The sequence below is a fragment of the Capricornis sumatraensis genome, chromosome 16 (genome assembly GCF_032405125.1).
Source record: "Capricornis sumatraensis isolate serow.1 chromosome 16, serow.2, whole genome shotgun sequence".
In the NCBI taxonomy this organism is placed as follows: domain Eukaryota; kingdom Metazoa; phylum Chordata; class Mammalia; order Artiodactyla; family Bovidae; genus Capricornis; species Capricornis sumatraensis.
In genome coordinates, this window is record NC_091084.1 from 50768839 (window position 1) to 50787100 (window position 18262).

General features: G+C 36.6%; 2 protein-coding genes across 2 annotated transcripts; both read right to left on the reverse strand.

The window, feature by feature from the left end:
* Positions 1-3074: 3074 nt before the first annotated feature.
* Positions 3075-4013, reverse strand: LOC138092541 (olfactory receptor 52E1-like). The gene has a single exon (XM_068988554.1). The coding sequence runs from the start codon at positions 4011-4013 to the stop codon at positions 3075-3077; it is 939 nt and encodes a 312-aa protein (XP_068844655.1).
* Positions 4014-16535: 12522 nt separating this feature from the next.
* On the reverse strand, positions 16536-17471 carry LOC138092621 (olfactory receptor 52J3-like). Its single transcript, XM_068988677.1, has one exon. It carries the CDS (start codon positions 17469-17471, stop codon positions 16536-16538), a length of 936 nt encoding a protein of 311 aa, XP_068844778.1.
* Positions 17472-18262: the final 791 nt, after the last annotated feature.

Sequence of the window (18262 nt, forward strand, 5' to 3'; positions counted from 1 at the left end):
CTGAGCTGGAGGACTTGTGTGAGGGTCAGGTGTGGAGGTGGTGAAGCTGCTTGGGTTGCAGAAGTTCTGACAGCACCAGGTACTCAGGGGAGTTGGCAGCTGGGGCAGCAGGAAGCATAGTGCTCTAGAAGGGTATGGTAACCAGGATTGACCAATACACTCCAGTATTCTTTCCTGGAGAACCCCCCTGACAGAGAAGCCTGGCAGACCTCAGACAACACGGTTACAAAGAGGTTGGACACGACTGAAGCGACCCTGTGTGCATTGACACAAGATTTTTTTTTTTTTTTTGCCTATGGCAGCTCTGTCCCAGTGAGGGTTGACCATGAAGGTGGTGTAGCTGCTTAGCTTGCAGGGACCCTGACGGTGCCAAGTGTGCAGGGACATGGACTGCCTCTGCCGCAGGAGTTATGGTCCTATCAGAGTCTTTATTTTGAACCTCTTGTATCTAGTGCTCAGAGGCCTCTTTGGCCAGTCTTTCTCTATAGCTCCACCTGTTTAGGCACTTAGAGGTCTCCTTTACCTGGGGTCCTTCTCAGTTGTTTGGCACATCAGGCACATAGAGGGGTCCCCCCTCGCTGAGGTCCTAGTCTTTAGATATGCACTTCAGGCATGTAAAGGGGACCTAGGTGGGGTCCTACTCTGTAGTTCAGTGCAGTCAGGTGTTTGATGGGCCAGCCTCTCTATTGTTCAGCTGCCGATGAGTGTGGGGAGAGAGAAGCTATGGTGGTGGCACCCCCCCACATGACTCAGCAGTATTGCCTTGCTCCCATGGCTGCCTGGCTTTCCTCCACAGACATTTCCCACCACAGTCTCCTCCCTGACATCCCCTCAATCTGTCTTTTCACAGCTAACAGCAGCCCTCACCCTGGGATTGTTCCACAATCCCCAAACTCCAACTCCCAGCCACTGAACCATCTAGGGGACCTGCATGCCTATCTGGGGTATGTATGGCTGTGGCAAGAACTCTCTTAGTCTCATTTCCTTTACGCTGCCACAGATCAGCTGTTTCACTCGCAGCCTTAAATGTTTCTCCTCTGATTTAGACAATTGCCCCAGTGAGGGAATCAGACCACTGCTTCAGTTCCCCCATCCACTAGAGCAGGTCCAGTCCTACTTAGACTGTTCTTTCCTCTAATTCCTTCATCCTACTGAGTTTTGCATGGTTCTATATATTCTTTTCCACTGGTCAGGTACTCCTGTCTGCCCTCAGCTGGTGTTCTGCATTCACTTCTGTGTCTGAAGGTGTATTTCTTACGTATCCATGGGGAGAGATGTACTCCACGTCCACCTACTCCTCTGCCATCTTGTTCTCAACAGCTATATGTTTACTTAACCTTTCTTTGTCTGTTGTGTCATCATCTGTTTCTATATTAAATCATAGGACAGAAGCTAAAGAAACTGTACTGAAACTAAATTTAAAGTTCTGTTACATGATAATTGTGTGACTGTGTAAGTCACTTCACTCCTAGGTATCTACTTACTTTTAAAACTTGAACTACCTATAGAACTACATATAGTTTCTATAACATTGTGATTGTTCAAAGAATATTAAATTCCATTATTATTAGTTTTATTACCTCTTGTGTCTTAATGTTTTTTATGATTCTTATGTCATATGGAATTTGGGGGTACTTTTCCCCTTGTACCCTATATAAGGAATCAGTTTTTCTTACCAGTTGTGTCTACATCTATTTACATGCAAAACCTATATACTTATTTTTGTTCCACAGTCTTTGAATACGTTCATGTCATATATTTTGGTTTATTCAGTTGAGAAATAAGGAAGTTTCAATTCCAATTTTGAAAATGCTACTTCCCCAATATAATATTAATGTATATTGTTATTACTGCATGAGTTCTTTTTCTTGGTACTTGAATTACTTGTTCATAGACCACTCTGACTTCCCAGGTGGCTCAGTGGTAAAGAATCCACCTGCCAGTACAGGAGATACAGGAGATTCTGGTTAGATCCCTGGGTCAGAATATCCCCTAAAGAAGGGAATAGCAACCTGCTCCAATATTCTTGCCTGGAAAATCCCATGGGAGAGCTAGGCAGGCTGTAGTCCATGAGGTCACAAAAAGTTTTGGACACAACTGACTGAGCCCAACACACAGCATTGCACATACCACTTCTACTAAGGTGTAGATCTACCATATTATGTTGGTGCTTTCATTTTCACAGGTTCATTGAATATTTTGCTAAAACTACTGGTAAAGAAAAGTCTGAGGGCATATGTGCTTTTTATTTAATGAATACATAAACATTTTGCTTAATATTTCTATGTTATATTTCACTAGCTGTAAAAACTAGTTTTATTAAATTATTCCTCTTCCCTTCCACTGCTCAGTCTTACTTTCAGACTTTGTCACTTCAAGCCAAATCATGAGGGCATGATCTTATCCTGACATGGGCCAAGATCAAACAAGAAAACTACAAAAAAAAAAAAAAAAAACTTGCCTTTGCACTTTTTCTCAAACTCTGCCTTTGTTAGTTTGGAATAATATTTTCTCTGGTAGAAAACTTTGAGTTTTTGTCCTGTTTAAAACACAGCTACCACCCCATGCTTAATCCTTCTGTCTTTTCAGATAGATAGATTTCTCCAGTTACCTCCTCTATATACACTCCTTTTCATCCTGTATTATTATCTCCATTTCCTGAGCTATAGAAAGGGAATAATTAGCAGCTACTTCTCATCATAGCTACAAGAATTCAAGGAGTTCATACTTTAAAAGTTATGGAGTATGGCTCATAATATGTGTTATGAGTCTGGCTCATAATATATGTATGTAAGTGAGTGTTATATTAATATTAGTCAATTTTTGCCAACCTCGTGTGCTTTTTTCTCTTTAACTTATGCAGTTGTTTACATTTGTATGTGATTATATCTATGCATATATTAAATATTTATTATTGTCCCTTTTGGATTATTGTTTCTAAAATGAGTGAAATACTTTGTAAATCTATACATTGAGTATCATTGTCCCCTGACATTGTACTATTTCAATCATCGGCGGAGAGATGAAGTTTTGTTTTCTCCTATTCAAGCCTCTTCATCTCTGAAGAGCAAGTTTCATAATCTGTTTCTGAAAGTTCTAATTACCCTTTCTCTTATCTGCTTGGTTCTCACCCCATAAATAACAGGATTTAGAGCAGGTGGGATGACAACATAAAAGTTAGCAAGAAGAATGTGGATGTACTGAGGAACATTTCGGCCAAAACGGTGGGTCATGAAGGAGAAGAATGCTGGAGTATAGAAGGCCAATATGACACAGACATGGGAGCCACATGTGCTGAGTGCCTTTAACCGGGCACTCCTGGAAGGTAGGCAGAAGACAGCACGCAGGATATGGACATAGGAGATGACAATGGCTATGATGTCAAACACCAAGATAGAAATAGCACATAAGCCATAGATGATGTTGACTTTTATGCTGGCACAGGACAGGCGGGCAATGCCCATGTGCTCACAATAAGTGTGGTGGATGATTTGGTGCCCACAGAAGGGTAACCTCAGGATGAGCAGAACAAAGGGAATTGCAATAGCTAAGGGTCTCAGAAGGATGAGCAATGCTATCACTAATACCACCTTGTTTGTCAGCACCAGTGTGTAGTGAAGAGGGTTACAGATGGCCACATAGCGATCATAGGCCATGGCCACGAGCACAGCCGACTCCATGCCAGTGCATAGGTGGATGAAGAACATCTGGGTGAGGCAGCCCTCAAAGGAGATTTCTCTCAGCTTGAACCAGAAGATACCAAGCATCTTGGGGATGGTGGATGTGGACAGGCCCAGGTCAATAGATGACAGAATGGCCAGGAAGTAGAACATGGGCTGATGGAGACTGTGTTCAGTCTGAATCACATAAAGAGTTGCAATATTTCCCAGTAGAGCAGTCATATATACAATACAAAATGGAAAACCAATCCATATATGCACTCCTTGTAGCCCTGGAATTCCCAGAAGGAGAAAAAAGTAGGGTTGGAACTGTGTGTCATTAGGAGGGACCATGCTTCTCTGACACTGTGACAGCTGCACATTTCATACCAGATGTTTCGTTCATTGAGAGGCTCCAGCACTTCTTGTCCAGTTATATGGATTTCCTACAGAATTATACAAAAATATGTGTGGTCTTTTCTAGTCACCAAGCCCATCATGACATAATTGTGTGACCTTTATGGAAACTAAAATATATCATTCTTGTTTAATTTTGATGTAGCTTATCAGACATTACATTTATTTTCATTAATCTCTTCAATAATTTTAATGATTAATTTATTTAATTTTATACTTTTATATTTTATTATTAATTTAATTTAATAAAACTTTTATTAAAGACTGATAGCTTATCAGCAAATGGCCAGATATTTGGTATGCACAGATAAATTAAGCATCATTACTCCTCTTAAGGAAGTTCAATTATACCTTAAGAATTAAAGCAATAATAAAATGGTTTCTTTGGAATTGTAACAGGTATATTTTCCTTTTATCCTAGGCAATTACCATCTCATAGTTAATTGCCACAACCTGTGAAGATAGAACTTGCACAAAATCTTTTTAGAAGTACCAAACCCAATAAAGAAAGCCACTCAATCAACTCCTATATCTCTTTCATCAGAAACACCACCATTGTAGTTTGGGTAGACTGTATTGAATGTAGGAAATCCAGATTTATGGTGGATATAGTTGATAGAGTTGACTTGGCCTCACCATTAGATTTTACAATTGCTTGTTGAAAATAGCAGAAGAGATAATGATGAAATTGTAAGAGCTTGGTTCACAGCAGCATGCAGCTTCTTAAGTACTTATTCAAAGTGATGTTTAAGACATAGTCCTGAAAACATAATAGTAGAGCGTATGAAACTAAATTGGAAAGAGTCAAGGTGATGGAATTTTTAATATAGAAGAGGAAAGTTTCAGTATTAAAGTATCATAGTTGAGAAGAGCATAACATTTGGATTTTGTGGATCACACAGAAGTCTGGATCACTATTTTCTTCAACTTTTTCCCTCTTCTTTCATGCCTACACTTTATCTCATTTCTCTATGTCAGATTGTGACTACCCTTCAGAAATATCTGTCACATTTCTTTAGTGTACAGTGTTACCATCTTATCATGTATTCTAGCAAATATTTACTTAGCACTGTGCTTAGAAATTGAAAAGAGGAGATTTCGAAGATGTATCAGTTGCTCACATCGGGCTGCACTCTGCCAGGCAGTTAATGTACAACAGTTTAACTACTTCTTAAAGCTGTCAGAGATTAAGGTAGTCAGGAAGTAGGCCAAAGCTCTCCACATGGTTCCTATAAATATACTGAAAGAGGGATTACACAGCAGTGGCTTCTCATCCTTTACAGCCTGTGGAGAACTACATAAAAATACAAGTTTTAAGTCCAAACTCTGGAAGTTTTGAATGGTATGGTATAGCACCTCATGATTTCTGTGAAGCTCCTCAAGTTATTCTGATTCAATGTTTTTGTCATTTGGGAACTGCTGCAAAATAAGATAATGTACATAAGCATTTATGAGTTAGAATGTGTTAAAAATATGTGTGCATTTAGTAAACTGGTATGTAATTCAATATCTCATAACCCTGACTTTATATGCCCTTTACTCTTCTCTGAATTCTCAAAACAAAATTTAGTCACTGATTCCACCCAGAACTATGATACTTACAGGTTTTGTAGTGCTTCATCCCTTTCCTCAACTGGAGTTACTTATGGGAAATCTTTTGTTTATTACATGTATATCTTCTAAGCACTTAAATATGCATATTGGCACATTTCTAAAGAAGTACATGAAAGTAGAATGATTGTGTGCTTAGTTGCTCAGTCGTGTCCGACTCATTGCAACCCCATGGACTAGCCCACTAGGCTCCTCTGTCGATGGGGATTCTCCAGGCAAGAATACAGGAGTGGGTACCCTATCCCTTCTCTAGGGGATCTTCCTGACCCAGGAATTAAACCAGGGTCTCCTCCAATATGGGAGGAATTTTTTACAGGTGAGCTACCAAGTTATGTGGTAAATATAATCATCAGCTATTAACATTTTTCTCAGGATTTCCCTATGCCCATGCTCCTCTGTTAAAAAAAGAACAGATAAGAAAAAAACATAAATAGACTTATGTAGATGAAACATTTCATGTTGTTTGAAGACTCTTGAAATTCGAAATTCTTGGAGCCCTACTTGTTCTCCAACTCTCAGGCAGAAACTTCCATGAATTTCACAGATATTGTGCAAAACTACCAACTGATATGTGGATTTTGTTTGTTTGTCTACTCCATTTATAAGAGGAATGGTAATTTAGAAGGTCAAAACTTTTCAGTTAACTAGACTGTGATTGTCTTGTCTTTTTATCTTGAGAGCTGAATAGAGGCTAGAGGAATATACAAGGTTAAGTTCTGCAAAATAATTGCAAAATGCTAAGAGAAAGCAAAGGAGACAAGATTGAATGTGAAGACACAACCGCAACAGGCAAAGGAAAAAGTGAGATAAATGACAAAGACATAGAGAAAGACAATACAGGGAATTGTGAAGGTATTCGCATATGCACACATGCATCACTTATCCAAATATTTAAGAATGATGTTTTAATAAAATATTTGTTGGAGTACAGCTCTGAATCTATGTAAATTATCATCTTGTTACATTTTGGGGTGATACCTTCTATATTCAATTAGCTTTCCTTTTTTTCTACATTTCTGTCATCTATTTTGGCTCATCTTAAATCTCAATGAAATGACCATAATAAAACGGTTCCTATCTTAGTACATCCTTTCTGGCCCCAAGGCCAGACTTACCAGCAAAGCTTTCTGAATTAGCTAGTTCAACTGCTCCAGAATGTTTACATTTCACGTACTCTGAGAGCAATGGGAGATTCATACTGTAAACACTGCCTTTAAACGGAGTGTCTCCAAACATTAGTGCTCTCTGGAGAACAGAAGTGTCCAGAGACACAGAGCTAGATGCTTCATAAATATATAACATCATTGATGAATAAGAAAAAAAAAAAAAAGAAAAAAAGTCCTGTATCTGGATGCTGATTCCCAAGCTTGAGGTGACTACAGATGAATTGTCTTATTTCTCAGTAGGAGATGCTTTGAGGAGGGCTCACTTTCCACTTATTTGCCTTGCACACCCCAATGCTAAGCACAATTCAACCTTAAATATGATCTCAAAAAACCGGAGCTCAGCTAGTAGCCATCACTTCATGAGGTATATGTTAGAACTTAAATGGGAATGATAATATAATAAAACAATGACCAATTGTTTCAAACACAAATACTTTCTTCTTTATTATTCTTATTAACAGTAAATAAGACAGGGTTAAATTTAATGATAAAAAGGCAGAGGTCTAAGGAAAGAAATATGTTATATAGGAAATTAGCTAAATGGATGGACTTTGAGACAGATTGTATGGATTTGAATCTCATCTCCCTTACCTAATAGACATAAGAGTTTAGGCAAGAAATTTAAAATTTGTGTCTACATTTTCTTCTCTATATGAACAGAATAATACCAAATACAAATATTGCTGTGAAGACTAAAAGAGTTGATTCTTGTGTGACACTTAAAACATTTCCTGATATATAGTAAGAAGTTTGTAACTATGTGTTGAGCTACTTAGCTAATACTTAATATTCTCAAGCTGTGATATTCTATGGAAGCTCATACTGATTGGAGTTACCATGAAGATGTCTCCTAGAACTCACACCTGGAATTATAGGGGAGTCAATAAATGTCATCATATTCCTTGCCTAGACTTGTTTCCAATAATGAAAAAATAATTAGGTCAAATAAATGGCTTTTAGAACAACAGAATTAATACTGAGTAAAAGCTGCATGTCGTTTCTTGCCTTAGCTATGCATCTAAGCTGGGAAAGTAGGCTGTCTAACAAATCTTTGTCTGCACTTCCTTGTATGCATGCCCAGTTGCTCAGTCATGTCAGACTCTTTGCAACACCACAGACTGTAGCCCTCCAGACTCTTCAGTCTGTGGGGATTTTCCCCAAAGAATACTGGAGTGGATTGCCATTTTCTCCTCCAGAAGATCTTCCCAATCCAGGGATCAAACCTGTGTCTCCTGCGTTCTCTAGCACTGGCAGGCAGATTCTTTACCACTGAACCACCTGGGAATCCCCTCACACCCTTAACTTACCTGAAAACCTTGGGTTTTTGGTTGCAGAAGCAGAAGTTTTTAGAAAGCTTTGGAATTCATGAATTTTGGAGACTGACACTGAGATCTGCAATGTCAGCACTATCATATGACAAAAAAATCTAATAAATCTATGTATTTCTGGAGTCTCTATCTAGGATATTCATCTTTTTTTGTTGTTGTTTATTCAATCGTCAGTCTTCATCTTTCGTAATATCAGCAGTATATTAAAAGTCTTTATCTCTCACAGATTATGTCCTGTTTCCCTCTTGAAGGTCTGAAAGATAATTTCTGACTAATTGATTTTCTATAAAATATTTTAAAAGTTTTAAATAAACTTAAAAAATAGAACAGTTGTAAAGAAAAATTCAGATGCAGTAAACAGATCTCTCAATTTTGACCCATTCATAATCCCCCCCATCAATAATATTGTACTTTAGTATGGTTATTTGTTACAGTTAATGAACCAGTGTTAATCAAAGTTCATATGTTATTAAAGTTCAAATATTATTTATATTCCCTTAGTTTTACCTAATGTTCTTTTGCACTTATAGGATCCCATCCAGGATACCAAATGACATTTACTAGTTTGGTTTAGTTAGATCTCTTAGGGTTCTCTTGGCTGTGACAGTGTCTCAGGCTTCTCTTGGTTTTGATGACTTGATTGGTTTTAGAAATACTGGTCAGATTTTTGTAAAATGTTCCTCAATTGAGAGTAGTCTGACACTTTCCTGATGATTAGACTATATTTATGCAATTTTGGGAAAAAGATCAGTGAGGTAAAATATTATATCAGGACATAAGGGTACTTACTATTCCCATGGCTTTACCATCTGAGGCAGTGTTTGTCAGGATCTTTTTTCTCACCCATTTCCAGGTTTGCTCTGTGGAAGAAAATTACTCTCTCAAAGTAAGTAATGTGGAACCTTTAAGTGAAGTGTGATGCTCCTCTTCCTTGAGGACAGGGTATCCTCATATATTGTTTTGGACTTTTTTTTTTATAAGAAATATATCTATTTCTCCCATTTGCTTATGTATTCAATCATTTATTTATACCAATATGGAATCATATTTATACTGTAGGTTATACTCAGTATTACTTTATATTCTCACATTTTTTAGTTGTGGCTATTGGAAACTCTTTCAGTTGACTACTATGTCTCTTTGACACACCCCTATAATTGTAGGTTCTTATTTGGGGGGTGGGTAGACTTCTTTATTTTCTGGCGCCACATCATGCTATAATGCTTATCTTGCATATCACCCACCCCAAACTTAGAATATGATATTTCTCTAGGTATTACTGGTTTCTTTACTTTGATAATGGTGTTAGAAAAGGCTAGGTTTGCTTTACTACTAGGATGTCATTGCTTTAAGACCCTCTCAGCTGACAGAGCAAGGAAGTATATATGTATATATTAACCTGTGCATGTTATATTGAATACATATCTATAAAGATCTACACATCTATCATCTATTTGAATATATCGTTGTGATGTCTCTAACTCCAGTTCATTACCAAATGAATTATTCTAGTATCCTCTCATGCTTATCTGTAAAATACCACTCCAACAATGAGAAATCTGGATCCCACCACGTGCCATCCATTTGAATAATTGCTCAGCAGCAGCATTTACATGTAAATATAATAGAATTATTAACCTATAACCCTGTGGGCAAAAATGCATCTGCTAGGGTACAGCACTTATGTATACAGTCCTTTCTGCCTTTAGTCTCATAGACTCCACTCATGTCCAAAGTTATTTATGTTGATACACTTTCCTCCACCAACTTTAGTGAGGTTTTAACCTACATTTGTAGTACATTGTGTCTGTTACATTTTGCATTTTCTCATGGGATCCTCTGAACTCCTAAATGACTTTCTAATTTGCATACACTTAAGTCATCTTTTGTGTTGTAAAATTTCATGTATTTTTCAAATGTGTAGCATCATATATTCACCATTACACTATCATATAACATAGTTTCACTAACTTGAAAATTCCCATGTTCTTCACACGGTCAACATCTCCTCACTCCTCCTTCTCCTGGCAGGCATGGATATGTTTGCTGTCTCTATAGTTTTGCTTTTTCTGGAATATTCTTTAGAGTCACACCATATGAAGCTTTTTCAGATTGGCTTCTTTTCATTTAGGAATATACATCTAAGATTCATCTATGTCTTTTTATGTCTTGATATCTCATTTCTTAATAATGCTGAATAATATCAATTATATTATGTTCAATAGATGTATCAGTTTGGATATTCATTTATCTTTTGAAGGGCATCTTGATTGCTGCTGGTTATTGGCAATTATGAATAAAGTTGGTATAAATATCCACATGTAGGTTTTTGTTGGGACATAGTTTTCAAGCCAGTTGGATAAATTTCTTGGGATATAATTGATGGATCGTATGGTAAAACTATATTGAGCCTTATGAGAAACTTTCAAGCTTTTTTCCAAGTGACTATTTTTCCATAATAATCCATTTTGCGGGGCCTTGTATGGCATGGCTCATAGCTTCATTGAGTTATGCAAGCGTCTTTGCCACAGCAAAGCTATGATCCATGAAGGGAATTTAAAAAAAAAAAAAAAGAAAAAGCCAAGCTGGATGAATCACAAGCTGGAATCAGGACTGTTGAGAGAAATATCAACAACCTCAGATATGCAGATGATACCACTTTAATGGAAGAAAGTGAAGAGGATCTAAGGAGCCTCTTGATGATGGTGAAAGAAGAGAGTGAAATAGCTGCCTTAAAACTCAACATTCAAAATACTAAGATCATGGCATACCATGCCATCACTTCATGGCAAATAGAAAGGGAAAAAGTGGAAGCAATGACAGATTTTATTTTCTTGGACTCGAAAATCACTGCAGATGATGACTGCATCCATTAAATTAAGGCTTGCTCCTTGGAAGGAAAGCTATGACAAACCTAAACAGCACATTGAAAAGCAGAGTTATCATTTTGCCAACAAAGGTCTATATAGTCAAAACTAGGTTTTTTCCAGTAGTTGTATATGGATGTAAGAGATGGACCATAAAGAAGGCTGAGAGCCAAAGAATTTATGCTTTTGAACTGTGGTGCTGGAAAAGACTCTTGAGAATCCCTTGGTTAGCAAGGAGATCAAATCAGTCAGTCCTAAAGGAAATCAACCCTGAATATTCATTGAAAGGACTGATGCTAGGCACCAATATTTTGGCCACCTGATGAGAAGAGCCAACCCACTGAAAAGAGCCTGATGCTGGGAAAGATTGAGGGCAGGAGGAGAAGGGGGTGACAGAGGATGAGATGGCTGGATGGCATCACTGACTCAATGGATATGAGTCTGAGCAAACTCTGGTAGATAGGGAAAGCCAGGGAAACCTGGGGTGTTGCAGTCCATGGGGTTGCAAAGAGTCAGACACAACTTAGTGACCAAACAACAACAAAATATTCCATTCAATGTATATATCACATTTTGTTTATTCATTTGTTGGTGGTGAATGGACTCTTTCTACCTTTTGGATATTGTAAATAATACTGCAACAAACATTGACCTACAATTCCGTTTCCATATAAACCTAAGAGTAGAATTACTGTGGCACACAACAAATCTATGGTTGATATTTTGAGGTAGTTTGAAATAATATCTCTAGCAGCAGTCCCATTTTACATATCACCAACATTGCATAAGAGTTCCAATTCATTCACATCCTCACCAACACCTGTTATTTTGTTTACTTCTTTATTTGTTTAAAGGAATCCTAATAGGTGTAAAATCCTGGCTTATTGTGGTTTTCATTTAAATATCCCTAGTTAGTGAAGTTCAGCCTTTTTTCATGTGCTTATTAGCTATTTGTATGTGTTATTTAAAAAATGTCTATACAGCCCCCCACCAATCCATTTTTTAACTAGTTATTTTATTTTATTTTATTTTTTGCCTTTCTGTTGTTGAGAGGTAGATATTATATTTATATATTCTGGTCTCCCATTCTGGAGTTTTTTGTTTCTTTTCATCATAACATGCTTTGATGCACAAAATTGTTTTTGTTGTTGTTGGTTGGTTTTGTTTTGAGGGTGTCTAATTTACTTAGTTTTATTTCGTTACTCACGCTTTCGATGTTCTAAGATTCTATTGTCACAGCCAAGGTCATGAAAACTTAGTCCTAAATTTTTTTTAAGAGTTTTATTTGTTTAGCCCTAATATTTAGGTTATTAATTAACTTAAATTTTTACATGGTGTGAGATAGATCCAATTTAATTCTTATTCATTTGAGTATCTAGTTTTCCCAGGACTATTTTTTGCATAGAATGTCTTCACACATTGAATTGATTTGGCATTCTCATTGAAAATCAACTGAGTCTATGTGTATGGTTGATTTTGTGGGCTTTCACTCTATTCCACACATCTATGGCAAATCACACCTTTTGGTAATATCACACCTTTTGATACTATAACTATTAGAAGGCTCTATTAGAATATAACTTTAAATATAAAGAAATTAATTTGTTCAGATCAAGTGATGGAAAACTTTATAGTGTACTAACACTAATCAAAAGAAAGTGACTATACTAGAAAAAGTAAATTTCCAAGTAACTCTCTTATCAGAGATAAAGAGTGACTTTTTATAATTAAAAGAAGTCATTTTATCTTAAAGACCTCACAATCACAAAAATTTAATACACTTTCTTTAGTACTTTAAAAATACGTGCAAAAAAATTGATAGAACTGTAGTGATCCATACATAAAATCATAATTTAAAATATCAGTAGTTGATATGACAAGCAGAGAAAAATAAATAATTGGTATAACAAGCAGAAAAAAATCAATAAGAATATAAATAGATCACAAACACTATTAAACACCTCGATATAATTAACATTACTAGAACAGTTCCCCCCAAAGAGCCAAGTACAAATTATTTTCAAGTGCCGGGATACTACTTACCAAGATAAAATATATTCTGCCCTATAAAACATCTTATCAATGAATGATTCAAATTATACAAAAGTTCTGTTGACAAAAATTGAATTAAATTACAAATCAATAATAGAAAGATAACTGGAAAACTCCAAAATGTGAAGTCTAAGTAACAGATTTCTCAATAACATATATTGACCTAAAACATTTAGACTGCCAGATATTTATCCAACAAAAATGGGTTTATTGATGGTCAGCAAATAATTATGATTTGGAATCTATAAAGAACCATATGCCAGGTCCCACAAAGCAAGGGAAGGCGAACATTTTTATGTACATAAGAAAAAAAGGAATTTTGGTCAGGCTATAGTAAATGAAGATTCTATGGCTTTTTAATGGCCTAATCTTTGCCAAGAAAGAAGAGCACTGCTTCTTCCTGTTGGATTCTACTCTTGCTCCAAGAGATGAGCATTCCCCCTTCTAGTCTCCTGACTCTATTTAATTAAGGTTTCCATTTATTATCATTATTTTTTACATTTCCCCTTTTTATTGAGATTCTCTAAAGCACTGCTGATCAAGAGTCAGGTTTCCCAGTTTCAGCAGTTTTTTGTCCCTCAAATGCCAGGAAGTATCTTTCCTGGTACATTGTTTTATGTTAGAGGGAAAGTATGCAGATTAGATAAATATTCAGGGCTCATTCGGGTAACAAGAAAGATTAGAGGAAGAACACTTAGGCCACTTCTGGTCTAAAGTCCATAGGTTATCAAGATCATAGATACTGGAGATCATCTGAACCATAATGTCATCATCAAAGGTTTGGTGACAAACATCAACAGCCCTGGTTCAGATAGCTATAGAAAGTTGTCTCATATGATGTCGTGTGCTTCAGTTCCTAGAAATCTTTAGTTTCAGGTTATCAGATGATGGGTAGGATTAATAAAAGTTAATTAATTATTATTTATTATTATTTTATTTAATATTAAATTATTATTTTAATAATTTATTAATTATTCCTTAGAATATATGCCTAAGGAAAATGACAAGCACTTGAGTGGTTTGTTTTTACAGGTAAAAGTGATTTTAAAAGACAGAAGTAACAAAAAGCTGCTTCTTACCGTTAGTCACAGTCATCTAGGTAAAGGGAAAAAATGCAGACATAATTTTGATTGTGTGGTTGGAGTCAACGTTAAAACTGTAAATGAATTGTTAGATTTGATTTGACTATAAAGCTTCTCTTAAAGTTTTAATAGAGAATGTCATGGCTTACTGATTAATGCATATGAATCCTATCAATCTTCAGAAATATGTATATGTTTCCTTCTAAAGATAGACACTGCATTTATTTTGCAAATGATTTCAGTAATCCTGGGTGACTTTAAAAGTGGGATCACACATTAAATGAATATTTAAAGTCAATTTAATAAGAGTAAATTAATGACATTAATAATAAAAGCTAATGTTTTAGTTTTTGTTGTCTTTGATAATATTAAATTTAAGTTGTGCCGCAAATGAAATACAACATCCAATTGAACAAAAACACTCAAAAGACTGCTCTTGGATGAACTCTTGGAAAGACGTAATTAAAATTCATTTTGCATATCTTCCATTATCTAAGAAAAGAGCGCATTTAAGTACTTAAGGTGTTACAAGAAACAGATTCTTCAAATATATCATATTTAGATGTGCCTTGTGCCACCTTACATTAATTCCTTCAAGAAAGATTTTTCTGAATCTTCAATCCCTGTGCCTTGCTGATATATACCCTATCGTTCCCATTTCCAATCTCTGAAAATGTGTTCTAATCCATTTAATGATATTATAAAATTGTGCAGCCATTTTTCTCTTTTCATATTGTGAGCTTACCATCAGAAAATTAGTTCCTAGACTCTTATTAAACAATTGCTCTTGTGTTCTATTTCATTATTTTGATGAGATTAGTTTCTCCCACAACTAATTTAGAAACATTAATCAATAATGCCTTAAATGCCTCAGATTCATAGTGGAAAAATGTTTTTATAAGAAAACGAAATGTACTTGTGAGAATATTCATCAAATTCCTTTATAATAGCTGACTTTCAAAACTTGTTTCTATCAAATGCCTGAAAGTCAACTACTTTTGCAAAGTATCAACCAAAATGATAAATGCATTCTATATTCCACAAATAACGAGGTCTTTGGAGGAGAAGTGGCCTATTTAGGTAAAAGCTTTCCTAAATATGTTAAATATATGTAGATAAACCAAAGTATCCACCCCTCTTCCACTTCCCTGGTGGCTCAGTAGTAAAGAACTCACCTTCTAGCACAAGAAACATGGGTTTGATACTTGGGTCAGAAGAGCCCCTGGAGAAGGAAATGGAAACCCACACCAATATTCTTACCTGAGGAATCTCACTGACAGAGGAACCGATGGGCTACAGTTTGTGGGGTCACAAGAGTCCTACATGACTTTGCGACTAAACTAACAACGTCTTTCCCTCACACACACAAAATACACCTAGTTTACTGCTGCTACTGCTAAGTCGCTTCAGTTGGGTCCGACTCTGTGCGACCCCATAGACGGAAGCCCACCAGGCTTCCTTGTCCCTGGAATTCTCCAGGCAAGAACACTGGAGTGGGTTGCCATTTCCTTCTCCAATGCATGAAAGTGAAAAGTGAAAGGGAAGTTGCTCAGTCGTGTCCGACTCTTCACGACCCCATGGACTGCAGCCTACCAGGCTCCTCTGTCCATGGCATTTTCCAGGCAAGAGTGCTGGAGTGGGGTGCCATCGCCTTCTCCATACACCTTGTTTAACCTGACTCAAAATCCACCTGTTAGAATTCTGTACATTCAATTTTCTCATAACAAAATTTTCATGCTTTAATATAAGTACTTTTTCCAGGTTCTTTCATTTCATATGCCTCCAGAAAGACAGAAGTATAGTGACATAGTGAGGGCACATATTGCCTATAGATTCTCCTGAAGAGTAAGGAAAAGAGAACTGAAATTAAAGGGAAGAACTTGAGATGCTTTTAACAACTCATTTAATAGCCAGTATCATTCTTAAAGAAATCAGATACATTAGAAAATTTATTGATGATTTCTCCCAAGATCTTTTTAAAATTTTATATTTAAATGTATTTATTTTATTCAGAGGAAACCAAGGCATATGTAATAAACTAATTTTTCCCCACTGAAATGCTATGTCATTTTCAAATAGATGGATATGGAGTTTCACTCAATCTCCATAGTTAAAAATGAAAGAATTTCCAATGGAATGTTTCCCTGCTGTAATGAATAAATGTAATTTATTCAGAAGAATAAATACTCAGTACCAATAGGAAAAGGAAAGGATTTAAGACCAAAAATTTTGTTCTTTTAGTATCTGCAAGACCTTTTGATATAAGGAACATTTAAAAAGATGATCAGTCTACAATAGACTGAAAGTTAGTATTTCAGTTATACCCATGCCTTCAAGAACTAAGGAAACAACCCTATTTTGAGCTGAAAGCATGACTCACATGCACACGAATCTGCTTTGTCTTCACACCATAGATAATAGGATTGAGGGCAGGTGGAATGACCACATAGAGATTCGCAACAAGGATGTGAATGTAAGGTGGAATTTTTTGGCCAAAACGGTGGGTGAGGAAAGAGAATAGAGAAGGTGTATAAAAAACAAACATGAGCCCTACATGGGACCCGCACGTATTCAGGGCTTTGTGGCGAGCATCTCGAGATGGGAGGCGGAAAACTGCATGGAGGATGTAGGCATAAGAAATTCCAACCAGGGCCACATCCAAAATGAGGAAAGCAGCCACAAAAAGTCCATAAATGGCATTAATCCGAATGCTGGCACAGGCCAACTTGACAATTCCCATGTGCTCACAGTAGGAGTGGGCAATAATTCGAGCCCCACAGAAGGGCAGATGATGGGTTAGGTAAAGAATGGGAAACATGAGTAGAACTGGGCGCATTATAATACCAATACCAATGCCTGCTAGTACTTGGGGCGTCAGGATGGTTGTGTAGTGGAGTGGTGCACAGATAGCCACGTAGCGGTCAAAAGCCATCGCCAGCAGAACTGCCGACTCCATTCCTGTAAAGGTGTGTATCAGGAACATCTGAGCCACACAGGCTGAGAAACTAATCTCATGTGCATCAAACCAGAATATCCCCAGCATCCGGGGCACTGCAGATGTGGAGAGGGCCAGATCTATGGCTGATAAGATGACTAGAAAGTAGAACATGGGATCCCGCAGAGTGTGGTCAGACCAGATAATCAGCAAAATGGTAGCATTGCCCAGCAGAGCCATTAAGTAAATGAAGCACAAAGGCAGGGAGATCCAGACATGGACATCCTCAAGTCCTGGGATGCCTACAAGGAAAAAGGTGTCTGGGTGGAAAGTGGAAGTGTTGGTGTGGAGCATCTTGCCATCGACGAGAAGACAAAGAGTTGACCATCTCTGGAAGTGAAAATAAGAGTGATAAAAACTCACACCGGTAGGTTTAATTTTTATCTCTATTTTTATTATTAAAGTTAATGCTAAAACTTACGTACAAAAGCAGGTATTGTCACAGACAGACTATTTTTCAGTGGAAGGAAAATTAACTTTATGAAAGACTTTATCTGAATATTAGGCAGTAATATCTTATGCTCATTTGCTCAAACCTCACATAAGACATAGAATTCATTCATCGAACATGAAGGAGTTTATGTTTATATTGAGATTTTAGTCTTTTTGAAGACGAAGTATACCTTAATTAAACATATCAACACCAAATCACAGAACATCAGATGCGGATACCTGCACATAAACCATATATATATATATATGGGAACAGAGTTGCACCAAGATATACAGAGCGATGCATATCAAGCAGTATTTCTGAAACCAGTTTATTCAATATCAATATTTACACTGAATACCATATCCTAAATGAAGAAATATGCTTCATTTAGTTATCTTTTCATATTTATCCATAAACCCCAATGACACACTGTAATATACCACAGATATAGAAAAAAGGTATACAAAGATATACAAGTTGTACTGTACATTGAGTATGAAGATAGTTGCACAAAATGAGGAAACGTTACAGCCTGAAATAACCTCCAGGAGACATATGTGTCTCTTTGATATTAATAGTCTGATGGGATATATAGACTAAAGACTCTCCAGGGTTTCTACTGGCTGCCATAATGCTAAGAATATCTCAA

Excerpts from the sequence above, each read along its gene's own strand:
- LOC138092541 (XM_068988554.1), bottom strand. The coding sequence starts at position 4,013 with ATGGTCCCTCCTAATGACACACAGTTCCAACCCTACTTTTTTCTCCTT.
- LOC138092621 (XM_068988677.1), bottom strand. The coding sequence starts at position 17,471 with ATGCTCCACACCAACACTTCCACTTTCCACCCAGACACCTTTTTCCTT.